The 15,000-nt window shown below is 38.9% G+C and overlaps 1 protein-coding gene across 1 annotated transcript in view; it reads right to left on the bottom strand.

Annotated features, from left to right (window-relative positions):
* LOC101864173 (aldehyde dehydrogenase, mitochondrial) overlaps window positions 1-15,000 on the bottom strand; it is a gene marked incomplete in the record, with an annotated part of 34,989 nt that overhangs the window by 18,286 nt on the left and 1,703 nt on the right. Inside the window, 6 exon segments of the mRNA XM_013087137.2 lie at window positions 2,084-2,212; window positions 6,744-6,805; window positions 11,038-11,164; window positions 11,704-11,844; window positions 13,094-13,198; window positions 13,408-13,504. Of these exon segments, the coding sequence (XP_012942591.1) occupies window positions 2,084-2,212; window positions 6,744-6,805; window positions 11,038-11,164; window positions 11,704-11,844; window positions 13,094-13,198; window positions 13,408-13,452 (609 nt within the window).

Genomic DNA, 15,000 nt, shown 5'->3' with positions numbered 1-15,000 from the left:
CAAGCACACACACACACACTCACACACATGCACGCAAATGCGCGCACACATAAACACACACACATACATACACACAGACACATGTAAACACGCATGCTCATACGCACATGTACACACCCATAGGCCTACATATCTATTTTCTATTTGTGGTGGCCGACTTTTGCAATTCAAAAGGCTTATTTAATGGCTGCATCGATTGACATGCAATTTCGCCAAAAGATTCTTTAAAATATTCTCCAGAGCATGACAGCCTTGGTTTTTTAAGTTTTGAGACAGTTTTGCTGCAAAAAGCTAAACTTCTTTATTTCGCCGATCGCTTTTGTAGGCCGACGCTTCTGTCTCTGTTATTTTAGAAAATCCGGAAGTGATATTTCGCGAGGCACATTTTGTTTTGAGAGTATAGATCTAGACCTTATAATTTTTTGCATCTCTCAAGATTTATTGCCCCATTCCAGTAGAGTGTAAATGTAGAAGTCCAATGACTTTTAGTTGATATTAAAGCACCGATCATTCCTTTCATCGAAAGGGGGCCCAGCTAGTATAATATAATATTACAGTCTCTCACACATCCTCTCTTCCACACACATCTGGTACACATGAATATATATAGGCCCTATATATATATATAAAAATATATAATTGTAGGCTTCCTCTCATAAACAGGCTCACTGTCTCACACATCAAATATTTATTATGAACAATAACTGTGAACAGCAATACTGTTGAACGGGATACATAATAAGTATTCTGATTGCTACCAAATCATATTCTGATATTGCAGGCTTAAAAGGTCACAGGAATACCTATATTACAAGATGACTGAGTTGGCAGTAGTTTAATGGATGATGGTAAAAATAACCTCCAGTTCCTTTCTTTTTAGCAAATCAAAAACCTAGGTCTTCTTCTTCTGACTAATATTTCAATTTGAAATTTTATATGCTTTCCGTATGAATCGATTCAGTAGTACGTTATCTTGATGTCTTATTCCTACAGCCCATGCTACCACTGTCATACAGAAACTGACCATGCTTTCTATGGTCGAACGACACAATATGGACAACGATGAACTTCAAAATACAGCATAACGTGTCTTTCGTCTTCGTGTCTTCTGTGCTCCACCTATCCGTGTTATACTGCACATGCGTTCCCTCAGAAAAAATAGTCTTTTGTTCATTTTTTTACTGCAGGAGAGAAGTGTGGACACGCCAGTCAAAGTTTGTTGTCTACGGCCAGACCAAAAGTTTGTTGTCTATGGTAGGACCAAAAGTTTGTTGTCTATGACAAGACCAAAAGTTTGTTGTCTACGGTAGGACCAAAAGTTTGTTGTCTATGGTAGGACCAAAAGTTTGTTGTCTATGACAAGACCAAAAGTTTGTTGTCTACGGTAGGACCAAAAGTTTGTTGTCTATGGTAGGACCAAAAGTTTGTTGTCTACGGTAGGACCAAACAACTTATAATCTGAGACTTTCTTGACATTTTCATTCTTACTTTGGAGTGGCTCCAAGGAACAATTTCTTTTTTTCTAAAGGCTACATGTTCTTTGGGGGTTTTTTTCACATTTGAAAACAGTTTATGAGTTCCACACCACTTGGAAAAGTTTGATACAAAATTGTGATTAGCAGTTTCGTCGTCATGGTCAGCTTGTTTCGTCGTCAGGGTCAGCTTGTTTCGTCGTCATGGTCAGCTTGAATGAGCCCAATTTGTGACAAATCATCTCCAAAAACAAAACTTTTGGCTTAGTACATCTGAACAGCTGGCTGACGCTCATCTTCATGAAAAACCAAACCAAAACAACAAACAAAACTCTTCTGTTTTCATAGGAACGTGTAACTGCTTCTGCAGCACAATTAGTTGAATTAGGTCATATAAAAAGATTACGAGTGGAGACGTCACAAGACAGTAACAAAAAAAGAAGGACAACTAGGTGGTATAAAAGCCTAAGATTAGAGTAGGTGTCACAAGACAGTAACAAACACAAAAAAGAGGAGAGATAAGTACGATAGATGTTTGATAGGAAAACAGGAGCAAACCACACTAAAGCACCCGCCAACCACCCACCCCCACAAAAGCACCAAAACTTCACCTCCTTGAAGAGCTGTCCACAGTACAAGGCAGTCAGTGGAGTCAGCTCCGAGGGCTTCAGGACAACTGTGTTACCACAGGCCAGGGCCGGGCCCAGTTTCCATGACAACATATTGATTGGGTAGTTCCACTGAATGGGAGGAAATAGAGAGACACATGATGGTTTTTTTGTAGATTTTTACGGCACTTGCAACACAGTAAGGTCATATAAGTGCCGAAGATTAGAGGTGTTACAAGAGAGTAACAAACACAATAAAAGAAGGAGGAGAGATCAGGACGATAGATGCTTGATAGGAAAGAAGGAGCAAACCACACCACAGCACCCGCCGACCACCCACAGGGAGGAAATAGAGAGACGCATGATAACAAAGTAAGAGACACGCAACTTCTCATAAGACGTGCCGTGCATGAGAGCTATGCTGACAAAATGATTACTTCTCATAAGACGTGCTGTGCATGAGAGGTATTGAGAGCTAGGCTGACAAAATGAGTTACGTCTCATAAGACGTGCCGTGCATGAGAGCTAGGCTGACAAAATGAGTTACGTCTCATAAGACGTGTCGTGCATGAGAGCTAGGCTGACAAAATGAGTAACTTCTCATAAGACGTGCCGTGCATGAGAGGTATTGAGAGCCAGGCTGACAAAATGAGTTACGTCTCAAAAGACGTGCCGTGCATGAGAGCTAGGCTGACAAAATGAGTAACTTCTCATAAGACGTGCCGTGCATGAGAGTTATTGAGAGCTATGCTGACAAAATGAGTTACGTCTCATAAGACGTGCCGTGCATGAGAGTTATTGAGAGCTATGCTGACAAAATGAGTTACGTCTCATAAGACGTGCCGTGCATGAGAGGTATTGAGAGCTATGCTGACAAAATGATTACTTCTCACAATCTAAGAATAGAGATATCCGCCAAAAATCGACACTGGGTGAAGATTTATAGATTTTCAATTGATGCAGTTTTCTTCAAGCCTGCCGTGTCTTTTGTTCTTCCACACGTACAAATTGTACAAACTCCACCTATACACTTGATATATGAAGTTCCATACGACTGAAATCTGAAAAGTAACTCGTTTTGTTAGCACACCTCACATAGGCCTACATCCTTCCTCCCCAACCCCATCTGTGTTATACACAAAGTTAGCTTATAAGAGACTATAAATACACCATTAATTGCTGGATTCAAATTCATATTATCTAAAAAAGAAAGATTATAATATGAGCCATTGCCAAAACGTCACCCAACTGAGAGGTAGGCTTTTTAGAACCCCAAAAACATTATTTAACTGCTAAATCTACTTGTTTTTCTTGATAAAATTTCGTTCATTCAAACAGTTTTATTAGATCTACAAGGTTTCATCTTGTAAAGGCTGAAAGATAAAAATACTGTCTCATTCTGAAAGTGCGGTTCTGTTGCAACTGTATCCGTTGCAGCGATGGAGACAATAATATAATTTAGAAAATTATATAAATCCTATGGTAAGTGGAACTTAGATTCATTAGATCTAGGTTTATTGCTGCCTGTAGAACAGTTATGCTAGATCTATGTAGGTCAATTAAATTAAATACCGTACTTGTGCGACTTGTTCACTTTCAAATTTTTACTCACAATACTACAATACTATTGTCATATTTTTTTCTGTATATATTTGCAGGAGACGTAAACTTTTACATGCAATAAAACCCTGCAGAAACTTCATGGGATTTGAAATCGTTTAAAATTCACGGTAACAGTAATTCTGTGTTAAATTTAAATGGCTTTTGTGTCAAACAGTCTGCTGTAATTCTTTTTCCTCAGTGATGAAGAGGAAACTAAACAAATACACTTTTTTTGGTTTGAAATGCAACCAGTAATAAAAATAGTTCAGTTATGTAAAATTCTGAACATTTTGATAATATGGGTATGCAGAGTAAAAATTTTATAAGTGTCGTAGTCTATTTTTCTCATACGACAGTCTTACATCCCAATGTAGGCTATGCTAAGGAGTTTTACGGTGGCATTCTGTGTCACAGAGTTGAGATGACATTTCACCATTGAACTGTCAATTTACAGAGTATTTGCACTTAAATGAGCAGATTTTTCATGAATCTAGTGTGACTATGAGATGGGCAGAGTCCTTTTTCTTTTGGATCTAATCCGAAAGTTATCTGATCCTTTGTTTCAGAAGAGAATGGCATTGACATTACACCTAGATCTACTTTCTAATCATGAAAACGGCAAGTAGAAGTGTTTTACAGGAATGTCGCAATTGTTTGCTGCAACTAATGTTTTGAAGTGTACAGTCGCTTCAGTTTATCCTGATTTTGGATGGTCTTATCTTTCAGTCACTGCAAAATACAAGGATCAGACCAAGAGAGAGCAAAGAATCTTGAAATCGGATCGCCATCATTTTGAGCTCCATCGTGTGAGAAAACATGTCTTAGTGCCACTGGGTTGCTTATCACATGGTGCCTCTTACTCTAATTACTCTACTCTAAGACCAATGACTGACTTTTCATTCCACTGTTAGATTTGACAATACCCACCCGACTATCAGAACAGATAACTGCTAAATGCACCGATTTGTCTTTCTTTGTGTACAGACTGGTACTACTGATATGCTGACCCACCCAGTCTCAGTGCACAGAGTACTGAGGATACCCAAAACAGAGTAAACATTGGGTTTACTTTCCGAATTGCGCTTTTCTTTTTGTTCAGCATTTAACGTCATATTACTCAATTTCATAATATAATAAATTGCATTCTTACTGTCTGTTTTTCACATTTTAGTAAAATAATAGACATATTATCAACTTGCTTTTCATCATGTATTTATCAAACATGCATTTTATTTTAACTGGTGTCTGTGGTGCAGCGGTTAGGCACATCTAAACTGAGTTAACAGGGACGTAAAATAAAATAAAAACCCACCTACATTTTATTTTTTCCCTCAGATGAAATAATATTCTATAAAACATGTGCATTTGAAGGCCTGAAATGGATTTGTAGTCTTCTTGAACATGTGCCTGTGAAAAGTATCCCCATTGTATGACGACATGATACACCCGAAACAGATGACAAGATACAACCGCAACAAAGTAAACAGGCTACTGGCTTACTTTTCAGATATTTTGGCTTTCTTTCTGTTCAATACGACTGTAATTATAGTGCTTAAGCTAATAAAATACATTCTGGATGTCTGCTTTCCGTATTTTAGTAATAATAAAAACATCACCGTACTGGTCTTGTGGCGTTTCTTCGCGCAACACGGATTGGCCTAAATAAAAAAATTTCCACTCAAAGTTTTTGAATTGTCTGCTTGTCATTTTGTCACATGCATGTGTGTGGTGCTTTAAGTAAAAATTTAGACTATTTCTGTGAAAATTGCAGCTACTATAGGTTGTTTTATGTTGTGCAGAGATACAACCGCAACGAGATGACAGGGCTCAGAAAACATCCTTTGCAAGTAAAACCGTGGAGAAAGTTATCTGGCCAACACAATTTCATGCAAAGGAAGAACCCTGGGTTTCCTTTAAAAGTATTTACAAGCTGAAATATGAGTGTTTGAAATTTGGTGTATTGCTACTTAGGAAGTGGTGACCTTTTGGCAATGGCTCATATGGGAGAAAACTGTCCGTCTGACCACCTACAACTCAATAGTTGCATCCCATGTATACATATATATATAGGTGTTGGATCTTACCTACTCTAAGATCAGGGGTGTGGCTGAAAGACAACAGTCAGAGGGAGGTGAGGAGAAGCAGTAGAAAGGCTACAGAAAGAATCAGGAGCCCAGAGGAGGGGGAAAGGAGGTGATGTGATTGGAGCAAAAAGTGGAGACGAAATCGGACAACAGAACTTGGTAAAAGGGCAGGTAAAAAAAGTGAAAGGGGAAAATTTTACAGCGTCGCTGTCAGGTTTCAATCGGGGGACCTATTGAAAGAAAGGTGATCATCGTAACCTCTAGACCAGAAGAGCCCGGTTTGCTACTCCACACTGACACTTTGGTGACTGTACCAGTTCAAAATATCTGTACATGTATTGTCTGAGTCTAGTGTGTTGTGTTCTTAGTCTAAAGAGAATCACTAGTTCTTGGCAGGACAGCTCACGGTAGTTATCTGGCATCTGTGGTGTTTCAAAAAGTGTTGCCATTTACAGTACTGAAAAAGTAAAGAAGAAAAAGGACCTATCAGCAGCGTCCTCCAACCACCCACGTAAATGGACTACGACAATAACGACAGCACAATTATGAAAGCGTCCAAATGTACACACCGGAATGACCTGTCCACAAACGTCCACGCTGATGGATCAACAACAACAACAACAACAACAAATCCAACAACAACAACAACAACAACAAATACAACAACACAATTACGGAAGCATCCAAATGTACACACCGGAATGATCTGTCCACAAATGTCCACGCTGATGGATCAACGACAACAACAACAACAATAACAATAACAACAGCAACAACGACAACAACAGCAACAACAACAATAATAACAACAACAGCACAATTACGAAAGTGTCCAAATGTACACACCGGAATGATCTTTCCACAAATGTTCACGCTGATAGATCAATGACAACAACAACAACAACAGCAGCAACAACAACAGTAACAACAACAATAACAATAACAGCACATTTACGAAAGCGGCCAAATATACCCACCGGAATGATCTGTCCACAAACCCCCACAGGCTCGTGTCGTGTGTACGTGAAGTACGGTCCATCTGTCCTCACACACCAAAAAGAAGAAAAAAAAAAGATTGTTATAACTCAGACGAGCTTAGACATGACGAATTCATTTTCATTTCTCTGATCCAGCAGACATCTGAGTTTGAATCCTTCAGCTTGTCATTGTGGCAAAAGAATGTACAGGTTTTTGAAAGATGAGATCAATAAAATTTTGTCATGATTCTTTTCCAGGGGGTTGAGTGGGTAGATCCTTGTCACAAAAAATGTGTCACCACATGGAGGAATCAGGCACTCGTCAATGTTTGGGCATGTGGAGTTATAGGTATTATCTGAAAGCTTATTATCTGAATAAAAGTCGAGATATTTGCAATTGAATGAGGAGTTGGTCTCAGAGGTAAAATTAGCGAGAAAATGGGCGCCAAAGTTCGGACACTTCTATAGCTTTAGAGTCCTAGAAAACTGAAAATTCATATATTTTGTGCCATTAATCAACATCTTTCAGTAAAATTCACATGGAAATGTGCTTTTATAAGACATAAAATGTGTTGAGCCAAAAAACAAAATTTTGGCAAAAATTGCTAAACTGCAGGAAAAATGGGAGTGCTTATTTAGGCCACATATGGCCTAAATAAGGTAAGGGAGGGGGGTTTAGCTTATTTAGGCCACACATGTTCAAACTACCCTTTTCATGCAACTGAGTTCATTCCACTTTCATAATGGTGCCCCTTTCTCATTTAGTATGGTTTTGCCTCAGTGTACAACTTATAAATCATAACCATAATGAATATTGTAAAGAACAAAGCACAAAACGCAAAATTTTGCTCAATTCCAATGGTTTGAATGAGGGCCGGATTTTTCCTTCATGGAGGGGCAAAAGCTAGGCTACCATTTTGGCACACTTTGGTCAAGTGAAAAGGTCAAATCCTCCGAATGGACTTTCGGGTTAAATTTGGGGTATAAAAAGTGTGTATACTACGTGGCTGAGTCAAAGTTACACTATCTTTGCCTGAGTGACACTCTCTCGTACTGTCTCGTAGTAGTACATGTAGGCTAGTAGGCCTAGTAGTAGTAGTAGTAGCAAAGATCGTGTAGAGAATATTTGGTAGTAGATTCTATCTAGTAGGCAGTTTAGTGAACGTGCTCGAGGCAGGGCGAATCGGCCTCGATAAGCCCCGTAGACTTTTGTGATCGGCCACGAAGCCTCGTGTTTTGATGGGTCTAGATCTAGATCTAAACAACTCAGTGCTATTCGCACTGCCACATCCGACAGGCCTAGATCTACATCTTTTTAAAAGGAAAAGAAAGATCATCAAAATAGTTGAATTCGCATGAAAATCGATTAGGTAGAACTAGAACTATTAAAACTTGCTTCTGAAAACAAGGCAATTTTTATACGAAGGCCATTTTTATAACTCGATGAAATAAAAACTACTGACTGTGTACTGTGTTATTCTGTATAAAAATAAATTATGAAACTTCAGGACGTCGATCTATTATTATTTACCAGCATCTTTTGACGCCTGAGCTGTAGAGGTTGAAGTTTTCACAACACTAATAGATCTAGTAATAGGGTTAGGTAATACGGCTTTCCGTAAAAAATGCATAGATCTACAAAAGCCGACCACCGAATCGACCGGGCGCCTCGGTCTCCCCTGCACTTTGATTCAATATTATATTTAAACAAAAATGCTAATCAATGAAAATTGCAAATTGATAATAATAGTATAGACCTGTAGAGTATAGGTGGACTCCGGGGTCTGCATAGCGAAATACTAGGTTTTAGGATGTGGACCCCGGAGTCACCGTAGTGAAATAAGGTTTGGTTTAAGTAAGGATTGGTACTAGGTTTTAGGACAGGTGGACCCTGGGGTCACCGCAGTGAAATAAGTAGGTTTCTTTAAAGATTGGTGGAACCCGGAGTCACCAAGGCCATAGAGGATTAAGAAGGTTTAATTAAGGATTGGTGGACCCCCGGGACACCTTGATTAAACCTACCTATTTTACTACGGTGACCGCAGGATCCACCTATTCTAAAACCTAACTATTGTTTCTTTAGGTAGACCCTGGGGTTCACCTTAAACCTACCTATTTCACTACGTTGACTCCAGGGTCCACCAATCCTTAAAATTAAACCTAGATCTACATGTACTTATTTCACTACATTGACCCCAGGGTCCACCAATCCTTAATTAAACCTAGATCTACTGATTTCACTACATTGACCCCGTGGTCCTCCAATCCTTAATTAAACCTATATCTACTTATAATTTCACTACTTTGACCACGGGCTCCGCCAGTCCTATTATAAAATAAACTTAGATCTACTTATTTCATTATGTTGACCCCGGGGTCCACCGATCCTTAGTTAAACCTAGATCTACTTATTTCACTACGCTGACTCCGGGGTTCACATCCTAAAACCTAACATTTTGTTAGGTAGACCCCGGGGTCCACCTATCCTTTTGGCTAGATAGACCCCGTAGTCCGCCTATCCACTTTCTTGATAATAACTGAAAACAATACATGCCAGTTGTCATTTATAGTGAAGAAAAATGAGGGGAAAAAATATAATTAGGTAGACTTTAATTTGTCCAAAAAATTGCAAGTGCAAGTGAAGATCATAAAATAATTTTGTTATTTTCTGGTCACCTTTCCAAGGACCTTAAATTGATTCTACATCACATGTCATGTACGATACGGCTGTGAAGGAAAATGGATGTGAAGAGTTTTAAAGAGATAATAACGTAACTTGTAAAGAAAACAATGCTTTACATTGGTTTGGTTATTTTGACTATATATGTGGCCTAAATAAGGTAAGGGAGGGGGGTTTAGCTTATTTAGGCCACAGGTGTGGCCTAAATAAGGTAAGGGAGGGGGGTTTAGCTTATTCAGGCCACAGGTGTTGCCTAAATAAGGTAAAGGAGGGGGGTTTAGCTTATTTAGGCCACCTGTGGCCCAAATAAGGTAAGGGAGGGGGGTTTAGCTTATTTAGGCCATATTTGGCCTAAATAAGGTCACCCAGGAAAAATACCCCTTTTTTTCAATTTCAATATTTTGACCAGTGCATGATTTCACCACGATGCCTCACAAATGTATCTTACAAGAAAAGGTACTATCTACAACCTGAAACATTATGTGACTGTTACAGAATGTAGTATGTGAGAGAAGGGTACGGTATTCATCCTGAAACATTATATAATCATTGATACTACTTCAATGATACATATAGCTACATGCTGATACACTGCGTAATTGTTACATATATATAGCTATATGCTGATACACTGCGTAATTGTTACATATATAGCTTTATGCTGATACACTGCGTAATTGTTACATATATAGCTTTATGCTGATACACTGCGTAATTGTTACATATATAGCTACATGCTGATACACTGCGTAATTGTTACATATATAGCTTTATGCTGATACACTGCGTAATTGTTACATATATAGCTACATGCTGATACACTGCGTAATTGTTACATATATAGCTATATGCTGATACACTGCTTAATTGTTACAAAATATACCATGCAAGAGAAATGTATGCTATTCATCCAGAAACACTACATAATTGTTACAAAATGTAGTATGCAAGAGAAGACATCTCGATAAACTGCATAATTGTTACAAAATCTATTATAATAAATGCAATATAGACATCCCATTGACACAACAAGAGAAGCTGCTCGAGCTGACACACAGAAGAACTGAGCTGGACGGCCCAATGTATGACAGACGGACTTTAGGTGAGATGTGATCGAGAAGAAGAAGGAGAGGAAGCAAAGTATATTTATTTTCACTAATATGCAAACATGGTACTGGAGACCAAATGGAAAAAGAAGACGAGGTAGACCAACTAGCAGAGATAGGAAGATGATTACATGACCAGGGATGAGGCAATCACCCAAAGTCTGGCTGTGCCAAGACTGGAGGAAGTGGCCAGGGACAGACAAGTGTGGCATCGACTGTTCTCTGCCTGGTGTACCTGTGGGTGTTTGGCGGGTGCTCTGGTGTGGTTTGCCCATTCTTTCCTTTCAAAAATCTATCGTCCTGATCTCTCCTCTTTCTTTTCTTTGCACCTTACTCTGTTGCAACACCTCTAATCTTCTGTTCTTATATGATCTATTCACGGTGCAAATGACGTAAAACTCATTCTAAAAAAATTATATATACCTGATAGTACAGGGAAAGAGGAGTAGAAATATGTGAAAACAATAAAAATAGACACATGGAATCAATAAAGAGACACTGAACTCACCAGTTGGGATTGTCTTGCCACATATTTTATCACACCATCCAGCATAGTATTTGAAGACATCAATGGTAGCTGTAACATCATCATTTGCATCAAAGTATGGCTTTCCATTGTCAAGTGTTTCAACAGCCTGAAATGTTGGGAAAAACGAATAAGGAGCAATTTCAGTATAAGATAAGCACTCCCAGCATTTTTGACTTATCACTTTACTCTGTTACATTTTCTTGTCTCTGTTAGTCGACAGTGTCAAGGGGAGACCCAAACGTCTTTTTCTTTGTTTGCGTAGCACCAGCTGTTGCCAGGTGATTTTGTTTATGTCTAATTTTTCTCTGACCTCCTCTATCTCTCCCTGGGCCTGCTTTTTTATCTACGAACTCTTTGGAGATGTGCATTCTAGCCTTCGTCAACGTTAAAAGGCCCCTCTGTTTAGGGGCTTGACTTTGTTATAACTTATTAATACAAATTTTTCAATTCGATTTACTTTACCTTAAACTAGGAAAGGCAACCTGAATGTGCATACTGTGATGAAATATGCAAATTTGTGTTTCCAATTTGTGTAATAAAGATAGAAATGTGGGGGGAGGGGGGGATATGATACCCAGTTAGAAGGTGAAAAAAGATCACAGTCATCTTATTTGAAAAGACGACGTGAATTTAATTCAAACATACCGCCAAATATTCTGAATCTCTCTCAAGAAGTTCAGCGAATTTAGAGAGTAGCCGGCCCCTCTTTGACGCATCCATCGACCTCCACGGAGAATCCAGTTTGAAGGCATCGGTGGCAGCTTTCACAGCAAGGTCAACATCATCCTTTCAAAAAAAGGTGCAACCTGTACCATTTTATTGTGAAAACGTTGTTTATTAACACAAAACATTATTGAAATATTATCAATAATGGTGCGTCATTTATAACTTAGTCTGTTTTCACGGAAGTCTCTTAAAACTACAAGAGAGCAAAAGTAACAAATCGCTTAACTCTTTTCCTGCCACGCCAAAATCCACCACAGGGTATTTCCCTGACCTATTTTTACACCCCTACCCCGCCAAAGGAAAATGACAAAACATCCAACTAAACACACTCGAACCATATCCTATGGCCCGTCAAACTGAAGGTTAAACAATGATCTGTCAGATGGTGGTACAATATTGAAGATTTATTCCAATTATATTACTTTATGGTTCTAAAAGTGATTGTGCAGTATCGAAGGTGTCATATGATAAATGAACAAATTTTCCAGTTTTGAAAGGTCATATCTAAAAAATAACAGCATCATCCAAACTTCCCAGGTAGGTTGCCTCAAGTAATGCAAAGAAATGCTGAAAGTTATGTATGTGTACCTAATATAAAAGTGAAAATAGGAGACATATACTGAGGTCAGGGGACGTGTAGAAAAGGACCCAAAAAAAGCGCTGAAATGACTCAAAATCATCTCTCAGTGCTATATTTTCTTTCGTATCCGCTAACAGAAAGTTTATTCTATTATTTTGAAAACATGGATCGGCCGAGAATTTTGTGTCATTTCATTACTGGATTGGAATAGATAGCGAGCCACTCGAGCCGTATTTTGCGGCTCTCGGTCCAGCGAGGCCAGGTCCGTGAGCGGCTCAAGGTCGGGAAAGTGTTAAGAATAACATGACAGCCAGACACACAAAGATCAGAAACTGCTCATTGTAGGTAGGTAGAAGTACAGTCTCTGACATTTAGTAGCGGACTATAGACATAATAAAGATAATAATAGTTTGTCAATATCTGATGATCTAGACATAATAAAGATAATAATAGTTTGTCAATATCTGATGATGGCCAATGTATCTGTAGAGAAGAATTTTGTTCAAGGGAAATAGAAGAAATAAGGATTAGGATGATTTGTGGTTTTTGCTATGGCCGGTGAGATCAATTCTGGTAGAAAAGAGTTTGCCACATTTTGAGAATTTAAAAGCTTCATATATTTCCACTTCGCTGATGTGCACAGTTGCAGAGAAGGTGACTAGACAAGAAAAAGAAGAATGCATTTTTTTTTAAAACATATTTTTTAACGAAGTCTTTAAAGTGTCAAACCTTTTCAGCTGCTTGAACTTCACAGAGCACTTTCTCGGTGGCTGGATTGATGATCGGGACAGTTTTGCCCCTGATGGCATCCACAAATTCATTGTTGATGAACAGCTGAAAAAAAAAAAACATGCAAAATGTCGACCACTACATATATATAAGAATAGAATGTTGGCCAGGTCATAGAACCTAATCAATTTATAGAAATTTCACTGCATACAATTTTTTAGAAAACAAAAAAATTAAATATCTATGTGCATAAGAAAAATTCAGAAGCTGAAAATCTCTATGTAGTGCTAATCTGTGCAACACAAGATGCTTACCTTAGTATATTTGATTTCAATGGTGGATGGATCTGGTGCAGCCATGTTTTTCCTGATTGTTCTACTTCAGCCTCAAGTCTTTGTGTAGCACTTTTATCTGAAAATAAACACAGGTCACACACTGCGCGTATTGTAAGACAAAACTAAATTCTTAATTGCAGATAAAAAAAACAAAAAAACAAAGGAACAGGTTTGTGCATGGGAGGAAATTTCACGTTGCTCTGAGGTGAGGAATGTAGTTATGTAGCCTTTTACAATAAGTTGGGAAATACAAAGTTCATGCGATACAAACCCTGACCACCTCTTTCACTATATGGCCCATCATATACTGAGCCTGATCCCCATGAACAGTGCAGTCATGGATGTGTCAATTTTGGGGCATATGGAGTTATTGGTTTCATCTTAAAGCTTGTCCTTTTGCCTTGCTTCAGGTGAAAACAATATCTATTTATCCATGATACAAGTCAAGATATTGGTGATTGGAGGAGGAGAGGTGGCCTTGTTTTTGCGGCAAAATTAGTGAGAAAACAGCCGCCAAAGTTGAGTTATTTCCTGAGCTTGAGAGCCAATGGAAACTGATATATAATTTACATCTCTTATGCCTTAAATCAACGTTTTTCAGCACAATCCACACAGAAATGTGTTCTTTAAAGGGCTTGAAAGGTGTTGAGCCAAAGAACAAAAATTCTTTTAAAATTCCCAAACTTGCGGAAAAATGCTAGTTTCTTCACTTTGCCTATTCTGACGAGAGCCTGACTTCACCACGCTACCTCACATATATTAAAAAATGTACTAATGTCAAAATAACAAATATATATATATATAATCTCCGCCAAAGAACCCAGTGCCTGTGAGCAAGGAAAATGTGAGATCTTAGGCGAATGGGATCTTAGCTGAAGCAACCACAGTGACTATGATCAGTCCGACAATTGGTAAAATGGTTTCCCTTTACTCTCTGAAATGAACCGATGTGACTCCTCAGTAGGTTTATGACTTATGGTGAGCTGTGTAGGTAGTCCTTCGTAGCCGAAGATGACAATGAATCCTGCAGCTCATCTGTGGACGCGCATGTGGCTGTGCAATCTGATCTCGGATGTACAATGTCTGTTGCAGTGGGGACACTGGAATGTCGTGGTTATGGTGGTTAGCTTATGTCTCCTCTCTCTTCTGATAGTCATCTTCTCCCTGTAGTTTGTATCACTGTTTCTGCTGGCAATACGGACGGCCCTGAGCCAGGCGTTTCTTTCAGTGGCAGTTCTTTTGATTTCTTTGGTTACCTGTGCGAGCTGAAGGTTTTCCTTTATCGTGTCTTTGAACCGCTTTTTTTACCTCCCGAGATTTCTTTTGCCACTTGCGAGTTCTCCGTACAGCAGCTGTTTGGGCATTCGATGGTCTTCCATGCGGATGACATGGCCGACCCATCTCAGTTGGGCTTTGACAAGCATGCTTTCTATGCTTTGTGAGCTTGATCGGTTGAGGACCTCAATATTGGTGATGCGGTCTTGCCACCGGATGCCGAGTATGCTGCGGAGAGCCCTTTGATGGAACTGCTCTAATTTGTTGATGTGCTTCCTGTAGAGTGTCCAGGTCTCC

Source organism: Aplysia californica, unplaced genomic scaffold (genome assembly GCF_000002075.1).
Source record: "Aplysia californica isolate F4 #8 unplaced genomic scaffold, AplCal3.0 scaffold00549, whole genome shotgun sequence".
NCBI lineage: Eukaryota > Metazoa > Mollusca > Gastropoda > Aplysiida > Aplysiidae > Aplysia > Aplysia californica.
This window is presented reverse-complemented; position numbering and strand designations above follow the sequence as displayed.